Source organism: Rhea pennata, chromosome 10 (assembly GCF_028389875.1).
Source record: "Rhea pennata isolate bPtePen1 chromosome 10, bPtePen1.pri, whole genome shotgun sequence".
Classification (NCBI taxonomy): domain Eukaryota; kingdom Metazoa; phylum Chordata; class Aves; order Rheiformes; family Rheidae; genus Rhea; species Rhea pennata.
In genome coordinates this window covers 8,150,482-8,175,830 of record NC_084672.1, presented here as the reverse complement: position 1 = coordinate 8,175,830, position 25,349 = coordinate 8,150,482, and the positions used below count along the sequence as shown (strand labels likewise).

The 25,349-nt window shown below is 42.2% G+C and overlaps 1 protein-coding gene across 1 annotated transcript in view; it reads right to left on the bottom strand.

Annotated features, from left to right (window-relative positions):
• The window catches only part of AGBL1 (AGBL carboxypeptidase 1), a 290,148-nt gene that overhangs the window by 163,479 nt on the left and 101,320 nt on the right, over positions 1 to 25,349 (bottom strand). Inside the window, exon 19 of the mRNA XM_062584021.1 lies at positions 16,834 to 17,014. Coding sequence (XP_062440005.1) covers positions 16,834 to 17,014 — 181 coding nt within the window. The remainder of the gene's footprint in view (positions 1 to 16,833; positions 17,015 to 25,349) is intronic.

Genomic DNA, 25,349 nt, shown 5'->3' with positions numbered 1-25,349 from the left:
GAGATGCCAGCTCATCATTTGCAAATGGAAACTATTGATAAGCTGCCCCACCAGCTTATAAAATACTGACATCTGCCTATTACTGAAGTACAACTAAAACATGCAAACGCGATATACAGTAACATCTCTGTATCAGGTTGAAAATGAAGCAAGCTGCACTGTTATCAACTGAAACTAATGTTCTAAGGGAGGGAACAGCACAAGTGTTTGACATCATCAAGGATAACTGTCCTCTTTAAAAAGAATTTTCTGGTTATATTTAATGAACATGAAGTGCGATAACTCGTAGCCTGGGCTATGACCTCTGAGCACCAAAGCAGAAGGTGCCCAAGGTAATCCTGCCCATCTTGTTTTCTGAACCCAGAGCATGCTGCCTCAAAACTTCACGTTCTGCAGGGCTTTGGAGAACCCCAAGGCCAGGGCAGAAAGGCTTAGAGGTCATAACTGGGATAAACATTAACATAGGCAACATCTGAATGGCCAGCTTCCTTCCAGAGCTGCTTAGACATTTTTCACTCATTTTTCACCTAAACACAGATCCTGTAATCAGAAGACAACGCTAGTGCCCTAATGACTATCACTATTTAATGGAATAAGCTAAAAGGAACATCATTAATAGACGAAGGGGAGGCAAGGGGACACAAACAAGAGATGCTTTACCTGACTGCTGATTGATTTGCATGACAGCTTGTGTTAGGTATAAAAACTAGAATTTAAAATCTATCACTGCTTTGCCTGTTCATCTTTTCTCTCAGCTTGACTTTTCTTTTTTAGCCTTTCCCTTAGGATTTCTTACCCCTGGCTCTGCCACTCCAAGAACTTCTCTTCTTTGTACTCAGCCAGGTCTCCCTCACTGTGACTTCAGCCATAGATGTTAGCAAAATTGGCAGCTTTGATTAGAAATGTGCAAGTGGAAGGCAGATAGTAGCCTGGTTCTCTGCAGCTGATCTCCCAGTGAGGGGTCACTGATAAGGGTCAACAGCTGAAATAAGTGTCTCATCACACGAAGAGTTTGTGAGAAAAAAGCTGCACTGTCAAATAAAGTGGAGCATCACAGCAATAGGAGTTGGAGGGATCTGAGTTATCCATATATTTAGCTTAGTTTGCACCTTGCAAGTTTTGTTCTGGGCAGGAGCTGCTGCCAGCTTGACAGCCATGGAGACTGATTCTTGTATTTAACTACAGCACAGATTCAGCTGTGGGAATTGCAACTCCCTCCCCCCAGAACAGGGTTTGTTGAGGGCTACTGAAGCTGAGCCACCCTTCTAACAGGGCTACGCTCCCAGTCACATTCTGGTTTCACCACGTGTGCTATAAGGCTATGATAATAAACTGAAAGTGAGGTGATTTTTTTTAGCCAATTCAGTGATGGGCTCTGATATAACCATCTCCAAAGGAATCCATTTGTTGATTGACACTTGCAAAAATAAAGACCATTCCAGATCATTTGACAGTCAATTAAGTCAAATTCTTTAAGTGCTGTTATGAATGAAATGCCAGTTGGTGATACTTGATATTCTGCACCAGTTAGTACTGTGCATGTGGGCACATAAACATCACTTAAAAAGACTCTAAACCAAGCTTTTAGGAGTTCAAGGATCAAAAGAGACAGACTACTTGTCTTGTCTAAGTTTATAGACTGTACAGCTATTGAGGATCCATTAATCAAGTAGGGGAAAACAGCCACTGTGGCTGATGCAACAAGAGATGGACTAAAGGAAGCTGAGCAAGACATGTGTCTACCTTGTGCCACACATCCCTTGCTCCTCTCCAACACCCACCAGTGCATTTGTCTTTGCGAAAAGGATGATAAAAATAAAGTTCTGTTGGGTTAGAAGTGACAGAAGGAGTAGTCTGCGATCAAAAGCAGAAAGAAACTTTCCAATAGTGCAAGGTACACAATTGTGAAAGTTTGCCCCATTACTTGTTAACATGACCTGGCAAAAATGCTAGAAAGCATCCTGCAGGGAGCATTCCTGTATTGGGTCTTGAGAGTCAAAACCCAATTCCTTCTTTCAATATTATTTTCTATCCCCTGTGCTTATATGAGCAACTGTACCACCCTGCTACTCCGTTTGCCCATCTTTCCCACGCTTCTCATTATCCACGGAGTATAGGTCCATAACTTTCACACCACTGCATCACAGACTCAAAACTAGCCAATGAAAGCGAAAAGGTGGAATAGGGAAAGACTGAGGATGTACTAGAGGCAGAACTATGTTTTTGCTCCAAAGCCAGATGCTATACAGCATTGCTTCTGAGGAAGCTTTGCTGTTCAGCAACAAGAACTTTGTGGACTTTTGAAACCTTCTGAATGACTTTAGAGCCCCATCTTCAACAGAAGCTGTCTCAGTCTTGACACCAATATAAACTGGGGTACCTTGGATGACTACACATCCATCTCAGTTTTAGAGTTTTGGGAGCACAACGCTCAGGGGTCATTAATTCTCACAGGAACACAGGCTTTCCAGTTCTCTTATTTTCCCTTGAGAAAACCATTGACCCTATTTAGAGCATTCCCCCCAGTTGCTTGTGTAGCTACTTCTCTCTTTAGTAGAAGCATCTTCAGAGGAAACCAGAATGATGGATAACAAAAGTCCTCTGACATACTGTATCATTTATCACATAACAGCCTCGATCCTGCTAACAGGTCCTTCTCCATATGTCACTGTCAGCTCCTGTGCCACCCCAATGCATCAAAAAGAAAAGTTTGAATATGAAGCACTGTAATTCTTAAGTCACAGCTCATTGCAGCTTTCCAGATATCAAGTATTATTCTGTCCCTCTGCCAGCCTGTTTGTTTAATTTTCACCTCTCACATCCGTGAGAAATTAAGTCTTCAATACAGAAGAAAAATAGAAAAAAAAGCCAGAGATCTGGCAGAAGGAGGAAGATAAAAATTTCTAATTATATCAGGAATGCAATGCAACCTTTCAAAGTGAAGAAAGAAAAGGTAGCCTACAAGCAAAAGCAGGCCTACAGAGTCCCATCTCCTTCCCAGTCTGGGAGAGAGGTTCTCTAACAGGCTGATCCAAAACTAGGAATTTTAAAGCAGTGCAGATTAGCTTTCTGAACTTGGCTGATCAACGGAGCCACAGCCCATCTCTTTGGTCCTTTCAGATGTAAAAAAAAAAATAAGGCTTCCATAAAAGTCTCAAGAGACTCCTCCTCCCCAGGCTACCTAAAATAATCAGAAATTGCACTTTATTGCAAGGCTTGAGCAAGTCATTTTCCAAGTCTCTTCACAAGTATCATTTATATTAACTGGATCAGCTGACTCAAGTCCTAACTTTTGTGTAAGCTTTAGTATGCTCAAGGTCATGGGACAGCAGCTTATCATTCACCCAGACTGTGTTGCAGTCACAAGTCACATTGAACTTCTTTGCCCCCCTGTCAAGTATTTGCAGTAAGAACTTTGTGTGGTGATACTAAACATGCAAGTGATGGAGCTGGGCAAGCCTGTAGGAAACCTGTGGGCCAAATCACTAACAAGCCTTCAGACCCCTATAAGCAATTTTCTCCCTAAAGCTGCCAGGCTGGAGTTCTGAGTCAACACTACTGCTTCTGCTTTCCTTTATCTCCTAGTTAGCTATAAAGACAAATCTGTTAGTGTTTATAAAGAGGAAGTAAGAAACAAAGAACAATAACTCAGCCAGGGGCAAACTCTGGTCATTATTTGGACCAGTAAGCAACAGAGTTGAATTATGACTAGCTATAACAGTACCCTAAATAACTGTTAGATGAAAATATTAGCTTACATTAAAGAAACAGTTAAAAGAGTTAGCCATTTAGAAAAGGAAAACACATCGCTCAAGCATCACCATTCAGCCACCACAATTCACATTCCTCAGATTGGAACAGAAATTTCAAGGGGGGAGGGGGGAAAAAAAAATCAGTCCAACTTTATGCCCAAATGAGGCAACATGTTTTCAGCACGGCACACAACAAAACATATGCATATTTGTGTGTCTAATTTGCACAATCCAGTCCTGTAGGATGAACATAATTGAAAAAGAGAGCACAAATGGGCACTTAAATGCCTAAACTCTAACTTGAGTAATTGTGCATGCAAATGTATACAAATTTTTCCAGCACAACTACATCCTTTCAGTCCTGACAATCTGGATCAAATGGCCTCTATTACCATGACTGTATATGAATCTACACACAGAGAATACTGTATCATTTGGACCACAGAGTTTTTGGCAAACCTCAAAGCAAGCTCCTCGTTTATGATCCCAACTGAGTTTAAGAAAGAACTAGCAATGACAGACTCATATGCACACCACAGTTTGGAGAGAATTAGTGCTTGCTAGATATGTGTTGTTCAGGGATTATTCATCCCATTTGAGACTATGAAAGTAAAATTATGATTTCAGAACTGCTATATGGATTTCTCAGAGATGGATAAAATGCTTTGGGAAAAAAGACAAAGCAGAAGGGGTTTGATTACACTTAGGTGACTTCTTTTCAAATCACACTGTAGTCTGCAGCATCTGCTTCAGATCTGCTTGCTGAGACTTCTGTCCAACAGCTTTAAGCCAGTAACTCCCAGCACTCAGAAGCAACTGGTTCAAAGTAGCAGCAAAAGAGCTGCTTTGTACCAATCGAAGGATTGTACACAAGGAGCACCTATAAGCAGGGTAGGTAAAGATTGTTAGGACACTGAGATCCTTTGGAACAAAAGTTAACTGCTTTCACCAATACATACACAAAACCAGAACACTTATCAGCTACAAAAGGGAAAAGGTACCAACACTGACAAAGCCAGTTCATTACAACTAACTGCCACCAGCCAAGATCGTGTTTCACTATGATTACATAACAGAAAGATGTACTCCGTTCCAGTTATTTCTGCTACTTACTGCAACAGAGGCTTTTTCCTCAAAATTCTGCTTTTTATTTACATCATATAGCTCAAAGTTGTATGGACACTGTTTAATTCTGAACACTTGCTTGATGGGATTACATGCTGTTGAAATCTGTCTAAAGATAGAGAATTTGGACAGTTCAGGGTCAGGGTGACCTCACCTGCATGTCAGGGAAAGAGCCAGAAATCACCCTGACTTAAAGGGCTTCGCTCTTCAGTGTTCTCCATCTGAATACTAACCTGTGCACAAAAAAACACAACATACTTCCCCAAACATGAAAGCATACCAACGCAAACTCCCTTCACTCAACATACATGTTCTGGAGGGAAAAAACCACCAACACCCACTGTGTTTACTCTTACGGTTTCCACATTCAATCTTTAGGCATGTCATCCTGCCTGCACGGTATCATATAGCAGGATATCAGACAGCTCAGCCACCAATAGGTTTAGCTATTCTACACAGGTGGTTTAACCCAGTATCCCTCTCCCATTCCAGCCTGGACTTCCTGGAGATCTCAGCCTCACCGAAAGCTGCTATACTTACAATCCAAATATATCTAAGTAACCTCTACCTCAGTTTTGATCTTCAAGAGCTCATTCTATTTCACTTCCATGGTTTGCTTTACTGCTCTTCTATCACAAGTATAATCCAGACCTGCTTTACCTAGCATTATATCCATCGTGCAGAGAATTGACTGCTGCCTCTGAAATGGTACTATAGATTTCTATAATATACACACTGACTCCTATTAGGACCTTGGACGAGACCACTGTGTTTTTTCACATGCCACTAGAGCAAGGATTTAAACCCATCACAGAGCTCTGTGGAGGTGATTAGTGCAATAAACTATATTGCTATCTAAGCCTCTTTTCCTCCTATCTTCTCATTTCTGAAGTGTATTAAGACAGTTTACGATGGCAGTTGCTGTGCAGTTTGCATCTTCTTTACACGTCATAATCAATATAAGGAGACAAAAATTCACATCCCTTTTTTAATGTTGGCTTTTCATTTTAATGAATTCTGTTAGCTATCAGGTAAAATGAATATAGAAAGTTTTATTTGACAAGTATACTTCCATCAGCACTATTATCGCTGGTAGAAGACTTCATGGAGGAGAACTACTACTAGAGAGTGCTCAGTGGGAGCAAGTGCTTCCTGGGAGAACCAGTTCATCTTCAGTAAGAGATGAACTTCTGAATGACTTGGATATAAATGAGGCACAAGTGAGCACATAGAAAGAAACTCTAGTAGAGATGCTCTCATTGTACATAGGAAAAAAAATCCCTGCACACATGCAAAACCTTGTTATTTTGCAGTAACTTTAAAAAATGAGGAAGATGATGAAGATAGCTTTAAGATGAAGGTCAGGGAAAATAAAATAACCAAGAAAGGCATTAGGTGAAGACACTGCTCTGATTATGGATTGTTACATGTACATATTCAATAATAAATCCTTTTATGTTTGCAGTTCAACAGTATATATGCATGGTGTAATATATCAGGTCTGCTCCAACTATTATAATAATTAGGCCTTAAGTGCATGTCACTGGTTGAAGATAACTGAGAGCAAGCCAAGAGGCAGTTCAAAATCCAAGCTAAATCATTCACTATCACTTCTTGTGTCGTGCTTCCGCAGACAAAACACATGGAATAGTCCTTTAAGATGTAAAGGAATATTTAGCTGTCTTAAAATAAGAATATGTTCTCTTGTAAAATTCCACTGGTCAGTTCTAAAAGATCATGGAAAAGTTGCTCAACTCTACTAAATACCGAATGCAGCATGATTCCTATGGAATCTGGCAGCGTAAGTCACCACTGTTCTCACATAATAATGTATCATCATACTTATTCAGCAGTTGCTGTCAGGGTTAGGACATCATCGAGCTAAGATGTGTTCAAACACCAACTTCACAGTTTTCAGTAGACTGAAGACCACAGACCCAGGCTGCACCATTACAGGAGTTCTCCTCCCTGCTCATCTAACGCTCTGCCTTCTTCCCCTCCCATCTCAAACCTGTATGCCTGTGATACAGCTTATGAGTCGTACCACTTCAAAGACTGTTTTGCTTTCCCACCCCTTCAGGACACACACATGCTCTGTAGCATTACAAGAACACGCTATTTTTTTCCTGACTTCCAACAGAGCTGCCTGTTAGACTGCAGAAGAGGTTTTGACTTCTCTCCTCCTTTACCATTCCAGCATTGACTCAATTTTCTATTTTTCATTTTCTTGCTGTTTCTCTAGGACTTTCAGCTGGACTTACAAATTAGTCAGTCAGGTGGCAGTTTGCTCAAATCACTGGAGCAAAATTTGCCCACGTAATTATCCCAATTGCATGTGCAATCATAGAAACTGTCTGCACAGGTGAACTCAGCCTCAGCTGGTCCTCTGTAGGAGCATTTTTGCACAAGCAATTTTGAAAATACAGGCTTCCAAATGAAGCTTATTTTGTTGATAAGCCTCCTCTTCCCATTCCTACAAACACAATTTTCAACTGCAACTCCATTTTTCCAAACCAGAGTTGTTTTCTTTCCCCCCATCACAGTACTTTGCCAGTTTTTATTGTTACATTTGAATACCAGATCTCTAAAAGGGGATAGAGAAAAAGTGAAAGATGGAAATAAATAAAAATGTTAATGATTAAAAAAAAAGGGGGGGGGGGAAAGCATGCCAAACCACACAATCAATTCAACAGTTTTTGAAAGCTAAACTCGTGGAACAGCTCTACACTCACATAACTAAGCTCCATATCTTTTATTCATATACCTTTTAAAAGAATTCCTGTGCATATATATTACAAAAAAATGATGTGTTTTAATACTTAACAGGGACTGAATGGTTGTATAAAACTTGAAATGTCATTTAGAACTCCAGGGATGTCCAGTTTTCAAAGCAAAAGAAATACTGCCCAATTTATTACACAGCATAATATACAAAGGTATATTACAAGAGACAATAACCTTCATTCCCAGGCAATTTCAGCCTTCCAGGTAGCGTGGCTATTGCAGTAAAGCCATGCACATTCTTCATCACATCCATAAAAGTGAAGTTTTTACAATTTCATTTTGTGGACTTCTCTTTTCCCATTCCATGAATAATGACTCCAGCTCTGAATCTGCAGCTTCCAATAGGCACTAACAGACGTAACAGACCTGGATAAGCAGATTTTGTCTTGAAATGGGTGACCTAAACAGTTCCTGCGCTCATGTCATGAGCTCATCTCCAATAGATTCAAGCTTGATGTCAGTATTTGATGTCTACCATCTGTCATCTAATAACACGTAACATACAAATTCAGCAATAACCACAACAGTTTTCAATGCAAGTTCAACGGTGTGACCAGCTGGTCAAGGTTTACAGAGACCCTGCAAACTCCAAGAGGCTGTCAAGAGATTGCTGTTTTTCATACAACTCTAATTCCTGCATTCATGAGTCCTTCACAAAGGTCCAACCAGATAGGTACTGAAATCGCTGCAGTGGGAATGCTTTCCCTATCGCTACATGGAGCGATAAAGGAGAGCAGTAGCTACAAAGTTTGCATATCCATAAAGAGTATCACACGGTCAAGATGGAGAAGATTGACTGGGCCAAGATCTGTCTAAGATCTGAAAAGGTTGCTGGGGTGTTGGCTGATGTTTTTGCCAATCCCATTGCACAGACTGTACCACTAACAACTCAACTCCTAACAAGGGACCAAGCTGCTCCTTGCTTGTCTGCAGAAAGTCTAGCACAGTCACAACTTTTACAGAAATAATACATCACAAAAGGGATTCAAATAAGCCTAGAGCAAACAAAAAGGAGAATCATGCACAACCAAACCAAGAACAACAAGAATAATGTGATTCAATCAACTCATTAACTCTCCTAAAAGCTTGCTTCATACACCAGTCTCCTGGCTCCTAGAAACATCTTCAAAGGACTGCATGCATCTGATTATGAATTCCTGTCAGTCAGAGAAATAGACACAAATGCAGAGCAAAATGATTCCCTTCTGAGCTCATAGAACATCATGTTCATATCTGATATTCACACTAGCTTGAAAATACAAAGTAGTACCTATCTAAAATGAAATAACCTCCAAGGCTAAAAGCTGAAGTGTTTAGAAGCCCAATAAAGTAATATCATTGAGCACACATCAAGTAATTTTTGTGATGAAATAGCCAGATGACCTTGCATCACCAGCAGAAATTGGGTGCAATAGAGCAAAGGGAGGTACACTCAATTCATGGGGGCACCTTTACCGCTTCAGCGAGCTTTACAAATCCAGCACATGCTTGTGAAATTGGCAGCTGGAAGCCTAACGACACAAGCAAAAATGCATTTGATCCTTCTGGTCTTAATATGGCTATTAACTAATTAGTTTTATGGCCCTTTAGGAAGCAGACAACAGCAACACCTCTTCTACAAGTAAGGTGGGGGGGGGGAAGCTCAATAAATTCTAGACCCTGTTTGTACTAGGAGCTCCAGCGCTGGGAGCCTTACGAAGGCACGCAATCTGTCAAAGACTAGCAATTGGGTTGGCCTGTTATTGGGCTGGACATTGGGACAAGCAGGTTATAATTCAGTAGATTGAGCGTACTTGCCTGCCTGAACTCCCAGAAGCACACAAAACATGCCAGAAAACAAAAGAAACGGCAGCCAGAGCACCCAAAGTTTCAGCTATTCAGCTTCCAGGAAACAAAAGCACTAAACAATAAAGCCAACCATCGGCAGGTGACTGGTGCCAAGTCCCAGAGATGATGATAGCAGACAGGCTCCTGTTTTAGGGACTCACCCATACAATAAATTAGGTGAGGGTGTGTTAGAACAACAGCTGGCTGCTGATTAGTCACAACCCACCTCAGCAGGGTACCAACAAAGCAGCAGAGAAAATTTCAAGTAGATTAAATTTTAAAAAATCCTGCAGCAATCACTCCCCCAACAGACCCTTCCTCTCCCCTCTCAGCTTTTTATTTATTGTAATTACTTTAGTAATAAGATTTGTTTCCTTGTTATTATATATATTACCATGCAGGGCAACAGCAGCAGCAAAAAAAAAAAAAAATAATAATAATAGCTGGGAAGAGTTATGTAGCTTATTTATCTCCTTGGCTGTTACTGGGCCACTGGGTGGAGAGAGCAATGAGAAGGTGGGAGCCTGTGAAAAGCAGTAAATAGAAGAGAACGCATATTCCTCAGGAGCAGAGACGTATGGGGACATATTTAAGAAGAAGGAAACACTGACAATGAGTGAATAAAGCTAATAACTCAGGAGGCCCAGCAGCTCTGGATGATAAAGAAAGGAATAAACAACGCTGCGTCGGAAGCACTGTCGAGGGGAGTCCTGGGGCGCAGCTGTCTGCAGAGGGATGTTTACTGCAGCAGGAGCGCCACGGGTGAGCTGCAGCTTCAGCACAGGGCAAAGGACTGTGGCCGAATTAGAGGGCACCTCCCACAGCAGAAACATGCTCAGGGAAGTGCATGGTGGAGGGCCAGACCCCTCTCCTAGCTGCACCAGGGAGCAGCGTGCAGCAGTGAAAGCTCAGGAACATTGCAGTCCATGCACTAACCAGATTTGCTAGCCTAAGTTCCCAGCAGCAATAAGGCTGCTTGCCTTGAAGAGGTACAAACAGTCTCTTGAGCCCCATTTTGTTAGGGGAACTAATGGTGGCAGACAGGCACCCAAAAATATTTGGGCTGGTCTCTTTAAAAGGCAACCAAACTTCCCAGTGAGAAGACCTCATTCACTGGCTGTCCTTCACCACTGAAGAAGGAACACTGCCCTCTTCGCAGGATCCCTGAGGCAGCACAGCAGCAGTTCACTAGGTAACTTTCTCCAAGAGAGTGGAAGTTTATCTCACAGTTCATACCTACTGCCCAAAGCCACATACCAGGCCAGTACAGATGCTTCCCAGAACTGGCACTTTCATCCACCCCAAGGTCTTGAGCAAAGCAACAGTGAATACAAACATGCCACCCTACAGTATGCCATTCTTGAAGATTAAGAGCAGCATGTTTCAAAAAGCGTTTTTACCCAAATACTTTGGCTTCCAAGCATATTCACCAACTGCTTTTAGCATGGTACACATTAGAAGACTAGCAATGCTAAATTAGATTCAAAGCTTCTGGATACATAGGGGGGACCATGTGGGATGGGTAGAGCATCTAGTAAAGAACAGCAGCAAACTAATACTGTAGTACTTCCTTTCCCTAGGGATGCAGTTTCCCATTGATTTATGGCACAGTTTGAAAACACTCCTTTCCTAGCCTTCTGTCATCATGGCACTATCTTTAGACATACACATACACCACAGTTAAGCTAGTCTAGAGAGCCCCTTTGGAGTGCATTTGCAGAGCACACGGTGCCAATGTGGTTAGGCAAGCCTTGATGCTGAGAATTAAGCTCCTCTTCAATCCTCTGACTGGTGAGCAGCAATGAAGAGAACAGGGGGCTAGGAGGTACAAGGGAACCAGCACAGCAGGTCTGCAGTCACACAGCTTTGTGTAACAGCACCTCAAGACTTAATCTTTGAGGATGCAGTTCTGGATCATAAACTGACTCCTTAGATTAGCCATTAACTTTTTTCATGTCCTTGATCGGTTCTATCTCTTACTGTTTGGAGAATGCAATACCTGAATGGGCCAGACTGCAGAGAGGTCAGCATTAATATTGGGGGGGGGGGGGAGGAACTAGGGGAAAAGTTAGGTCATATGTGCAGAGAATGCTGTCTGGTAGAAAGTCAAATTTACTTCTAATTCATCCTCTTGCAAGCATCCTTCTTCAAAAAAAGAAAGAATAAGACTCCACGCAGTGAGTGAGAGAACACTCACATTTTGCCCTTTGTGACTTTTGAGCAAAACAAACATTCCCTGGAAGGGATTTCAAAGGACATTTCTCTCTCTCTACTTCAGTAACTGTCAAGGAGATCAAGCTTTTCTCTGCTGGCTTCCAGGAGGTAATGAACAAAGCCCCACAAGCAAGCTGCGGTGGAATAAACAGCCTGACAGAAGTGGGACTAAATACCAGGGGAAAGCCAAAATCCACACACCTCACGTGCGTAAGAGTAAACAAAACTAATATTGGCCAGTTAGAGGTTTGTGGGAAGGGAATTTGAATACACAAAATACTTTCAAGTATAAGCTGCCCATGGAGCGCCCCCCCCCCCCCCCGATGCACTTTGTATTTATATACACAAAAAAAAAAAAGAAAAAAGAAAAGAGTGCATGCGCGTGTGCACACACACACAGTCACTCCCTGGGAGCCTCCGCTTCTTGCGTGATTGATTATATTGCAAGGCTGAATCAATTTAATACTTCTGGGAAGTGGGGAAGAAAAAAACCCTCAAACACAGGCACAGTTGGCAAGCATGAAGTGTTAGTATTTGGCAACAGTCATTATTGCTGTTTATGATGATATAAATTATATTGATATAATTAATAATACTAAATTTAAGTGTAATAAATAGCAACACTTCTCCAGAGCTGCAGTGTCTGGAGAAGTCCAGCCACAAGCACAAAATGCTGACTACTGTGCTGTGACTGTGAGCACACGTGTGGACACGCCAGGTGTGTTCACGCGACAAGGATGCAAGTTTGAGCAGATGTTAAGGCACATCTGCCCATACAGGCTGCTGACAGACATAAAACAGGAGCTCATATAGACAGCAAAACAGCACAAGAGCACATCACTAGTTAACACTCAACTGTGCAGGTAGGTGCAAGTGCATGTGTTAACTTAGTCAATGCATAAATTGTGATAACATCTTTAGGTGGAAAAGCGGAAAGTGAGATGTTCTGCATTTCTTTATAAAATGCCATTTGTGCTGCCATAATTAAGCCTTTTACAGATTTTCTTACTGATCCCAAATCCAAGATTTTATATAGCAATGAACATAGTAGACCTACTTTGAAGGTACAAAGATTTCACTCAAACATATGAGCATTTTCTTTAAAGTAAACTAAATACTTTCATCAAGGCTACTTCATGTCACTGTCAATAAGTAGAGCTTCCTGAAAACAAACAACACTTTTCACCTTGTACAAGTCAAAAATAAGCTTAATAGTTAAAACAGTTGTGGGTCTAGATTGAAGAGAAAATGCTCCCAATACGCATATTTCACTCTTCATCCCAAACTACTCAAAGGTGGCAGAATAAAAGCCCCTCTTTTTCTAGGGAAGAAATCTCAGGCAAAAGGATGGGCAATGACCAAGTCACGTAGTGCATCAGTAGCAGAGCCAGGTCTCCTGCTCACCCACTATACTTTATATTGGTTTTCTGAGGAAAGCACTACTGTCTGTGGATTCTCCAGCACTTAGTAAAGCTGCAGAGGGAATTCATTTATTATTTCACTATCACTCAGTTAAGAAAGGGGAGAGGATAAAGCAGTCAGCCATAAAAGCCTCTCAGAACAACCTATGCAAAATAAAGTCAGTCTGCAAGGACAGTCCTTGTTAACTAGTTTAAAATGGCTGTCACTTCAGACAATTGCACTTCGGCTTTGAGGGATGGAGACTATTCTTTTCCTCTCAGTTTTGTTCCCTTTGATATAAGATACAACATATAAGTGACTGTACCAGGTCAGACCACATGTCCATCTAAGGCAGCATCCTGTCTCCAGGAGTAGTCAAAAGCCAATTATCTGGCAGAGCGCAAGATCAGCTTTATGAAAAGTAATGGTAGTAGTACTTCATTTAAAATATATAGCCATTATCAGATTGATCAGCTGCATATTATTTAATAAACTCTATACCTGACTGCAACGTACTTGTCACACACAGTAACGTAAATCTGTGGACTGAACAAAGCCAATTAGCTGCAATATTCAGAGTTATTATTCTTTAAGGGATGAGAACTCACACACGCACACTCGCACCATCACTATCTTCATTTAGCATCAGTGACACAGCTGCAATTTTCTCCATCGCTGACGGACGGGAATTGATTCTCACAGCACTGACTGAAACGAAAGGGAGGGTGGAGAACTGTTTCCCAGCTCGGTCGCACGCTGCCAGAGCGTAATCGCGTTACTGCGGTACCCTGCGCGGCGCCCCGCCGAGACGAGTGCTCATCCGCTGAGCTGCGCCTCCAGCGGGGAGCCGCCTGGCGAAGGGGCACAGCCGAGCTGCTGGGAGGAATCCTTCGAAACCACGCGCTGGCGGTCACCTCCGCGTTGGGCAACGAAGCGTTACGCAAACCCCGACACATAGGATTGGGGAGGAGGGAGAGTGAGGAGCTTCGAACTACCAACGAAAAGAATCTGACTCTTAAATAAGGAGAGATACCGAGATAACGAAAGCGCAGTATCATGGTACAGGAAGAGGGAAGGAGAGTAAGGAAGAGATAGAATTATGCACTTCCATAATGGGGAAAAAAAATTCAAAGTCACTCTGCTTGTTAAAAAGCAAGCGCACAGGGCAGTTAAACTGCTCTGCCTGGCTCCTATAACTGCCTTTAAGCAGTGGAAGATGTCATTTTATCAACACACACACATACACCCCTTTGGGCACAGTCCTAGGAAAAGAGGTACTGAAACAGAGGAAATCCTGGTGTCACAAGATAGCTTGTTACCACACACAGGTATTTCCAGAGCCCACTGCAGAGTCCGAATATTTGCTGGCCTGGACAGCAGACCTGAAGAATTCAGCACATCCAATCCACATAGCAGGGAAGGCACAAGAGCACATCAGCACGTGTGAAACCACAAACAAGTAGCAGGTTCCCCTCTGCACACCGCAGAGGGAGCACCAGGCTCTCCAGCAGCCTGTCAAGGGAGATCTTGCAGGACTTGCACAAGGGCTCATAAGCCTCAGGCAAAACAAGCGGCTCCATGAAGTGAGTTTTAGAAGTGAGAAAAAACACAATTAACAAGTACAAAAATGCATCATGCAAGTACTGCAGCCAGCGAAGGGCTATAGATCAGTTCCCTCTGATGTTTCCCATGTAATAGTAGCAGCGACCCAAAAGACAGATTTCACTGGGAAATTTAAAACTGGATCAGGTGAAACATTAAATAAGCCTGCACATGTGGACTTTAGAGACCTGATAGATATTCTCCTTCTCCAATGTGCATGGTTATCTCCACCTAACAGTTAGAAACCTCAGGTCCAGAAGCATTTCTTGCAGTATAGGAAGACTCAAATCTTGAAAATTCTTGTTTTTCTACCCACATGATAACAGACAGAGAGCCTCACAGGAAAGAGGTTTCTAAAATGTAGCAGAAAGGAATTACTGAACGTGAGGCCTAGGGAAGGGAAAGCATAACAAAGCTATGGCCAAGTCCCTGTTTTCCAGACCCCAACCCCACATGCAAAGCTAACAAAACTTCCTCTCCAGAAAAATGGTCACTCATTGTGAGGTTTAACTACAATTTAAGCTCCTCTGCACCAGGGAAGGCAAAATATCTTCCATGCAACATGCACTCAGGCAGTACAACACTCCATCCAGGTGTCACAAAGCCACGTTCCTCCCTCCCGAGGGTCCCTTCTCTGCTACATTCCCCTCTTGACAGCTAGAGGGAAAAAAAAAAAAAAAAAAAAAAGAAAGGTCAAGCATTCCCTCTAGTCCTCCATCTGCTGGAAACTTTAATTAAGCACTGCAAAGGGGGAAAAGGGAAAAAAAAACAGGAGCATGAGCCACAACCCTTTTTTGCTTCCACTATCTGGGAGGCTCTGGGAAGCCAGCAGAGGCTTAGAATACTCTGCTGCAGCATCCAGCTACACAACAGCTCTCCCAAACCACAGATCACTCATGTCCTGGGGAGTGCAGCAGCACAAAGGCTGTTATTATTCATAGTCATAGACTAGAGACTACTGGAACAACCCCTCACCCAAGCTGAAATTAATTAGTTTAGAAGAACCAAGTAAGATCAACTCAGTTTTTGCTTAGGGTTGTCCTTCTGTTTCTGCTGCACTCAATTTGTACAGCCTGACCTAAAAGCAGACAGGTGAATGTAGCCTAAGGAAAGTTATTCCTCTAGACTTAGCTATGTATTTCAGTGCTTGTCTAAACTGATCTTCCAGCTTTGGGATTAGTTCATTGCAACAAGCAGGGGAACACAGCTGTTACCAAATCCTGAAAGTCCTTATTACCTGGTCAAAAGCTCTCGAGCTGCCAGTTGGACAAGCTCATAAGGTCTAGCCCCTGCACCAGAGACAGGGCTGACAGTTGTTAAGTTACACTTGCTCCATAAACACCCAATGAAGTGAGTAAATTCCACTGCTCTTAGAGACACTGGAAATTTTTTCCAGAAAAGTGCAAGGCTATCTCATCTTAGTGCATCTGTCAAGCCTTCAAAAGGAATCTCTCTTTCACTACTGGCTTAATAATATTTATGTCTACATACTGGAAGCATATTCGCACTTTTTCCACTCTTGAGTAGAGACAGTGGGGGCATGTTAGCGTGGATAAGCAGCTCTAAAGAGAGAATCAGTATTTTTATAAGCTCAGGACTCAGTATCTTTTAGGAAATGTGTGGGAGGGAAGAATGAAAAGGAGGTGGGAAAAGGAGGGAGCTTCACTAGATGGAAGTATTTCCATGAAAATGTCAAGATATAATAGATCCTTATTCATCTTCTCCCCTCAGGCTACACAAAATATTTAATTAAAGTCAGTTATTCCCAAGCATATCTGCCTTTCAGGTGAAGTCTATCACACCAACACAGCAGAATAAATAGATTTCCAGATGGCAAGCCAGACCCAGTTTGTCTAATACCACTAATGCTCCAACCTAGCACCTGAGGGATGTTACTGTCACACACAGTGCAAAACCAAAAGATACCTGAGACGCGCAAGAAGCATTGGGCTCCACCTCGGATTTATCTTCTTCACAGATTGACAATGGAATCACTGAAACAAGTCTAAGCAAACAGGATTCTCCTGACCCAAAACATTACAGACAAGACCTGCTAAACACACAGGGATAAAGCCTGAGGAACAAACCTAGCAAAACTCCAGAATAAGTAGAGATCACTACAACTCACTTGCCATTGATGACTCCATCCGGATTGAGCATGGGGACAATTTTGAAAATGAAACATTTCCTCAGGAGATCAGCCATGGGATCACTGCTTACAAGGAACTCCAGGGTCCCCTTCATTACCCAGCTGGCATTACTTTCACCAGGGTGAACACGGGCCATTAGAAACACATAAGGACGGTTGTCTGTAAAATAAAAGCAAAAACTAGATAGAACTTCTCTTTGAATTTTATCTCTAAGTGGTATTTTTGCTTTTTAATTGTAACATCAACCCAACAGAGAAAATGTACCTTTAGGAAATGTGTGGACTATCTAGGGGTATAATTTGCCAGTTGACCCCAAACTCAACCCCAGGAATTAGCATGTGCTAGTTTCATCCCCACCCCTTTGCTTTTTTGTTTCCATGTTGTCTCACGCATACTTACATGAACCATTAGAGGGCATTTTGCATGTATAAATTACTGTCCCACAAAATGGCACTACCCTATTTTCAGCCAGTTCTTGAAAGTTTGACCCTATCACACCATACACAGGTTTAAAGGGCAGCTAGAAATGATTTCATTTTCTAAAGCCCTATTTTACTTTCATTTTTCTCCATTAAAGATTGAGAACTCTTCAAATATTGAGACAGGTATGTCCAGCTTTTCAAGGGTTCCAAGGCATGCAAATTGTCAGATCTGTGTTGCAGGGTTAGGATCATGGATCATAACTAATGAAGTTGCTTTGATAAAACTGAACAAGGAAAAGACAAAAGATGTTTTGTGATAAGCTACAGAGAGTCTCAAATGGTAGCAATTACAACCTGCATAGCTAACCCTTGGTGGAAAGAGTTTGCAATTACAAACAGCCAGGACTCAAATCTGTGAGGCTGATTCTCAGAAACTGCAACTAGAACAGTTAAGCTGTTTTATGTTTGGGAGGGGAGACATAGGATAAAGGTATGGGGGGGGGGGAAGGTGGCAGAGGGTTTTCTTTTAGATGGGGGGGGGGGGGGGAAAGAAACCCTTACAAAACCGTTCATTGATAAGATCTGACGAACCCATGTTTTGAAGCAGACTTGCAATTTAGCAGAAGTTGTCCTGTTTTCAGACGTGTTTGCTGTTCCTGTGAAAAAGCACCCACATTCAGCCTAGCTATAAGTCTCCCCCCCCCAAAAAAAAAAAAAAATCAGTACAAATATGCTCCAAAAAAACCAAATTTGACAGCAGATTCTCTGAAGCTCCCATCTGTGCTGAGTAGAATCCACAGATGGGCCAAGGAGGATTTGGAAACAGGAGAAGGCAGAGGGAGACACCTGGCAGGCACAGGAAATAAAAGCAAAGGACAAAGCAAGGATTTATTTTAAAGTTAGACTTTTGTGAGTGTCACAAGTTCACCTGACAACTTTGCTTTTGTGCAAACCATTATTTTTCAGGGCCTTGCGCTGATGCCAGAATGTTTTTCTACAGTTCCATCAAACAACTCCAGAACTCGGACTCTGCTCCTCTGCATAAATTGAGGGGATCCCAGAGACAGACTTTTGGAGTAGTAACAAGACAGAAAACACAACCCTTCCCAAAGCATCAGCTAAGCACCACCCTGTGAACAATAATATTGTAAACAAATGCTGAATTCGCAATTTGTACTCCTTTGCCCTTAGCTCCCAAAGCCGTCCTTCAGTTTCCAAGTGCTTTACAAAACATTAATCAGTTAATGTGAAATAGGGAGGAAAAACACCTATGCTGAAAAACACAGACGTATTAGAGCTGTATAGTGATTTGTCTGACAAAGCAAAGGCTGTTTCAGAATACAGTAAGTGAAACATCTCATTTCTCAGTCAGAAAGGGAACTAATTATTCATTCAATTATGTCTGTCGGGATGCAGACTCAGACTTGGAAACAACTGTCCCCACACCTCCCTACCTTACCCATTCCTCTTAAGCAGTTGGTGGGCACTAAAAACACTGAACAATCCCAGCTCAAAAGGCTCATACAGAGTAATCACATATTGTGTGCCCAGTGAAGCAACTAGAACTCAATTTCTCATTAGCCATATACTAAGTTTGATATCATTCTTATACTTTACCTTGCTGTTGCTTGAGGTTACACAAACACACACACACACACACTGATCAAAATATACTATACATCTTAATCCTTTTAGCCCCTGCAGAACTACTAGCTGTTCTGAATTTTTTCCTCCAAAATTTGGGTACAAAATTTCTATTCTGTTCCATCTAGATGTAGTGCATTAGTCTACCTTAAGTAGTGGCCTAAAACAACAGCAAGCAAAAAAAAAAAAAAAAAAAAAAAAAAACAGCTTTTGCAAAGACATCAGCTGTGTTTTGCCATTTCCAAACATTTTCTTCTTTCTCCCATCAGCATGATTTAGTGCTGTTTTGCAGACTCATTGCTGAGCTAAACTTATGGGACTCTGCTGTTGTAGCTGAGAATGAGGCTCCTGAGGACTCCTAATGGACAACAGCTGTAAATAGCACAAAGCAAAATAAAACACGTTCTCTTTTGCAATTGATGACTACAGCTTTAACAACTCTTATCTCTTATTTATGTGAGGAGAAAGCATAGCATGTTAACTGAGAGGTTCTTTCCTCAGTCAAAACAAGAAAAACAAACCCTAAAGCAGGGGCTTCCTCATCTTAAAAACCCTGAAGAGTTTGCCATAATTCTACTAATTGCAAGGTACAATAGGACGAGCAGAAAACCATGTTCTGCTCCTCCTAAGGCTTATACTAAGTCACATCTATCTGTCTTAAGATTCAGTGTCAGGAAAGCTTCTGGAGTGTCCAGACCTAGAAAAGGGTGGAGGGAAAGAGACTAAGCAAACATTGATCTGTCACTGTTCTGCATGTGCAATGAAGAATAGATTCATACAGAGCCTGTAGGTCTAACCAGGGCAGTCTCCCTATTCCAGTTAAAGCTTCCTTTAAAGGCTCCCCAGCCTGGAACAGCAAATTCCCAATAAGTATATCAACATCTCATCAGAGGAGAGTCATAACAAGAGGTACACATCAGCAGGCAAACCACAGATCTTGTTAAGTGCCTGTTCTCTTCACAGAAGCCACCCTAGTCAAATCCCACATCAAACTGCCATGCTCCCCCACACCGCACTCAACATGAAGCCTAATGAAGCAACAAATAGAGCAAAGAGCTGATGACACAGTCATAAAACATCCCTTGAACTACCTGAGAAACAAAGATTTAACTCCATGGCATGCAGGAGTCACTCAATCCTGTACTTTAAAGCATATCCAGTTACTCAGCTACTGATAAGCTTTGAAATTATTGTGATAACCAATAAACATTATGTCTCATGAAAGTGCAGATGGTGCAGTCGGCCAGTCATACTCAATACACCAATTGGCAGGTACCCATCAAGGGTCCTGCACCGCTGAGCTACCTTATTTCATTCCTCCTCCCTCCTTCCAATACCCCCATGACCACAGACCTGACCAGAATGGTGGTTTTCCCCGTAGTGGGATCCTCACACAGCAAGACCAACAAGCAACTCACAGCAGCCTCTTCTCTGTAACTATTTCAGTCCCAGGCTCCCTAGGACTATTCACTGTCCTGCACTGCTGTGCCCCACAGCCAGCCACAAGTACACATTCATCTATACCCTTCAAGGCCCAGAATCGAGCTCAAGTCTTCAAAATCTTCAGGCCAATGCTTAGGCTGACTCCTTCCTGAGTTCTGGGGTTGCTGCTAGAAAGCTCTGGTTAGCAATTTATCTCTGCAAAGCCCATGCGACACATAACCTTCTCCGGGTATGTAAGTAATAAAAAGAGAAAGCACAGGAACCTCTTCATGCTACATAAAGCCTCATCCAACAGATCACATCTTGTTACACTGTAGTACATTTTGACATGCCCAAAATATAACATGGCATCAAGGTGAGAGATTAAAGCATCACTGAATCCACTTGCAAACCTTCAAGCAAAATCCCCTTGAGTAATAATTCTACTAACATATCACCTACTTATCTTCACTTCTCTTCATTTTGACTGCAGATATTTGCATGAAAATAGGATCTTTGTTCTCTCAATACTACTAAATCGCTGCTTAGTCTCCTGCCTGTTATAAGGATCCTCCTCTGATCACGTCATCAGCACTCACAAAAAAGTGATTTTCATGATGCTAATTGTGACACTGGTTGGCAAGTGAGTAGCCCGAGAAAAGAACAAAACCCTATTAACACAGCAGTGTCCCTCATCAAGAGGAGCACAGAAAGATGAAGTGCAGTTCCACATGCCCTGACCCAGGCTGAGGTTCTAAATTATTTCAGGTCAAGATTTGGGCCATGCCATTTGTAAAAGGACAAGATATTGAACAGCACAGTGCTAGGATTTTTAGAAGGAGCCAAAGAAAGTTATATACACAGCATACAAGAAATTCAAGCTAGATTCAAGCTCTTGATTGGAATTTTTCTGGCTGTGCTTCTGCGTACCGCTCTCCCCTTTACTCCCCAAACCCAGGGCTGTCCAAACATAGGTTTTTTTTTTCCTCATGCCTAAATACAACATGACTTTATCGTAAGTGTTGCACAAATCAAAGGGTCAGGTTTAGCCCAGGATGCAGAAAAGAGAAACCAAGCAAACTGATCCCCCCCCACACACAACCTAATTAATTGTGACCTCCACAAGTATTCTCTGCAAGTCAAATGATGAGTAGACAGGAGCACCACAGAAAAGCTCTTCCATGCATGTCAGGACTATATCCTACCCTGGATACATCTGATATGCCCCAGGCTGCACAGTTACACAAAGCCAGAGAGAAGACAGGATATGGTGTGATGTGCAATGAATATATTAAAGTATGTTTGTGAAACCATCAAATACTGAAATCACAGAAAACATGAGGCTGATTTGAGGCAACATCTGTGCCAGTCCCTTTATTCCCCTCCTAAAACTCTTCCTCTAGTTGTCAGTATTTCAGCTGCCTTAAGGACACAATTTTTTCCTCCCTCTTCTCACCCCTCTGCCTTCTCCTTGCTGACCCTGCTTTTGGCTAAACACTCCAGAAGTGGACGCATCTCAAGACAGAGGCAAAATACATACCCTGGCAGGACCAGCTGCTGCTTTCCAGAATTATCAATGAGTTATTCCTCCTTTAAACACATCTATGCTATATGCATTTTTACCATTACCTGCGGCAAAAAAGAGGAACATTACAAACTGCCTGAGCCACGAGCTGCCTCTTCTGTACCTTCATAGCTTGGCGGGGGTGTTTCAAGCTCGAGGTTGCTTGGCAACCTCCTTTTGTGCATGTATTGTATGAATTCGTTCACCTTTGAAATCAAGAGATGTTCAGAGATGATTGGGGAGCCAAATACAGGCACAGACTGACCAGCATTGGTGCAGCTTGACATCCTACCTCTGCTGCTCATTAACTCCAGAAAATTGGTAAGCAAGTTTTAAAAACCATTTTGAGGTAGATTCCAAAATCTCAAACTCTAAAGGCAAAAGGAACCATGATTGTTATTTAGTCCGACACAATTCATGACTGAAGCCATAGAAAACTCATGAACCAATTCCCATTCAAATGAAAGCTTACCCCTTGAGGGGACCGAGGAACCAACCAAATCTTATTTTTGGAATGTGCACAATGGAGAACAGACTATAATCCTTTGGGAATTGTTTTAGTTTATAACAAATACCCCCCTCTACAGTGCGTGCATCTGAATTTTGTCTTACAAACTTCCAACCTCTGGATTTTGATCTTTCTTTGGATATGCCAATTCAGTATTCACTGTTCCTACTCTCACTTGGCCTGTCCTCTGAACTGCCCAGATACTATCCAGCTTTAGAACAGAAGACAAGCAGCCACTATAGTGCAATCAAGCTAAAAAAGGAGCTACACAGTAAGCTACCTTGCAGTCACTGTAGATTAAAAGCATTCCCATCTATGATTACATACTGGAAGTTCAGTGTAGTCAGGTATCAGCATCCAGAGACAAACTATTGACACAGATCCCAAAGGCATAAAATCAAATTGGAGAAGAGCTAGTTTGGGAGAGGTACTGCCAAGAAGGAACAGAGAATCACAGTTAATGATGCAAAGCAGTTTCAAAAATGGCAACTCTCCTCCCACGACGCGCTAACATTGTTGTTTACTCAGTTCAACCCTATGGACAACAAGCTGGAGTACTGTGGCCAGTGCTGGCCACCAGTTTTATAGATGAAAACTGCAGAGGAAACCATTAGGAATGACAAAAGGTCCAGAACACATAACAGTAAGGAAGAGTTGGCGAAAATGAGTTTGAATCTAGGGGAAAAAAAAGACCAAGAGGAAGGAAATAGCCTAAAAATTGCAAGAGGACGCAATAAAAAAGAAATAGCAATCAGTTCTCAATGTCCAGTGGCAGCAAGGTTGCATGAAGAGACATGTAAGTTATTGTCTATGAGCTAAGTCAGCCTGCAGTGACGTGGTTACCATCACCAGTATGCCCACATACTCAAACTCCCTTCTTTAGGTCCTTGTTTATGAAGTCCTATATCAAGCCATTCCACTGCAGTGCCCTTAACAGTGTCAGCGCTAGGCCTATAGCCACTTAAGTCATTCTAGCTATCTTTAGAAATCTGGTCCCCAATATCCCCCTTCTCTCCCTCCACTCCTCTGAAGTTACCTGCCGATTGATGTACATCTGAAATCTGTTTTGAGACCTACTGGAATCACTATTCCAGTCCAGAGAGCACCTCAGTCATCTCCTTTAAGCAGATACCTTGTATCCAGGAGTCCAAAGTGGCTAACATTAGTGGCTGACGTTTAACATACTATTTGATCAGTGCTCCTCTAAAATATTTCATCAATATATTTTTGCATCATCCGCAAAATTGTATGTTCTTCCCACATACAGATCAGCAATATTTATAGAAAAATTTTGTCCTGTCTGCTTTGTTACTGATGGTCCTACCGCTTCCATTTAAGAATTGAGTAATACAGTTGTTGAAATTCCTTTCATTAGTAACAGTCTTCAGAAGCCCCGTGTGTTATCCTTAACTTTTTGGTTCTCAGTTCCTCCTTTTCACCCCCTTCAGTGTTGCTTCTCACTGACTTCATAGGGCACAAAGCTCAGCTCCGAGAATCCTTTTAAGAAGTTATCTAGCTAGCTAATGTAGGCATTATCTGGATTATCTATCAGAGGCAAGCAAGCATCTATCATCCTCTGCTTCCATAATGCACGTTAGCTCTAGTTTTTTCTATGGCAGCAGGCAATTTCAGATACGTAACTGTTCTGTGCTGCAACATCTTGACCATCAATTTGTGTGCTTTGCAACAAGCATAAGAAAAACAGGTCGCCTTGCAGAGACACATCTCCGAGACATGGCAAGTAGAGAGCTATTTGCAAGTTAGTTACCTTTTTGACTCTTTCACCTACTACATTCTCCTATAAGGATAATAATGCTGGGCTGAGAGGAGAACCAGTCGGTTGACACTCAGAAGAGCAGAAGACACTGGAGGAGGTACCCACACTAAACATTGCTTTCGTTCAGTGCAAAAAGAGTGAGAGCATTCCCCTAAGGTGTCCCATGCCTTTAAAAAAAAGAAAAAAAAGAAAAAAAAGGCAGACACAAGGTGGCCTGCACATCTCTGCTGCACTTAACTGCTGTACAAGCAAAGTATAGAGATCCATAGGAGCCAGCAAATCCACAAGCAGATTTCCAAGAAAAGAATTTCATCTGAAATGAAATCAGGCAGAAGGAGCAGACTGAAAAAGCTTCCCTTGTCATAAAAATATCTCCCTGGGTAATCCAGTGATGGAAAAAGGAAACCCTGATAATTTATGTGACAGTTTAATGGGATTTTGATGACACATGATACTTTACAGAGAGTTTGCCAGAGCAGGACAGACATGACTTTAACAAGGTTCCAGATCCAAAATGGAAGTATTTTAATCTTTCTTTTACATTTTGTCCTACACATACAATATTCACCCACAGCCCATCTATCTCATTTCCAGGGTACATTTCAGTACTGCAAGAGTAACAGCTCTGCACTTTCTCATGACACTCACAGCCAGATAGGCCTCCAAGTATCTGGTCCCTAAAGGGATCCGGCTGATCTGCACCAACAGGGCAGAGTGTCACTGAGCTGTGAGATCTGAACCCCAAGCTGCCCTCGGGCCACACCCCCATCTCCGCAGACATCACTAACAGCTTCTCTGCAGAAACCAAGGGTAGCAGACAGACAGCCTGTGGCAGGAGTCACTTGCAGAGGGGATGCCCTGAAAATACACTCCAGGAGCAAATAGCTTTCACACTGAGAGTGGTGCTCCAGCCCATGTCTGCAGTTCATGAGAAACCAGCCTTTACTCCAGCATAATGCCCTATGCCCTTCACCACCACTACTCTGACCGAGAACAGGCACAGCAGCAAGAGGAATCGCTTAGAGTACTAAAGTAGGGTGAGAACAGGGTTAATGGGATGAAACTACGCAGAACAACATTTAGGCTGAATATGTGTTATATTGAAGCATCTCCCCAGTGGAGAGGTAGAAGTTCACATTAAAACTAGATTGCCAAGA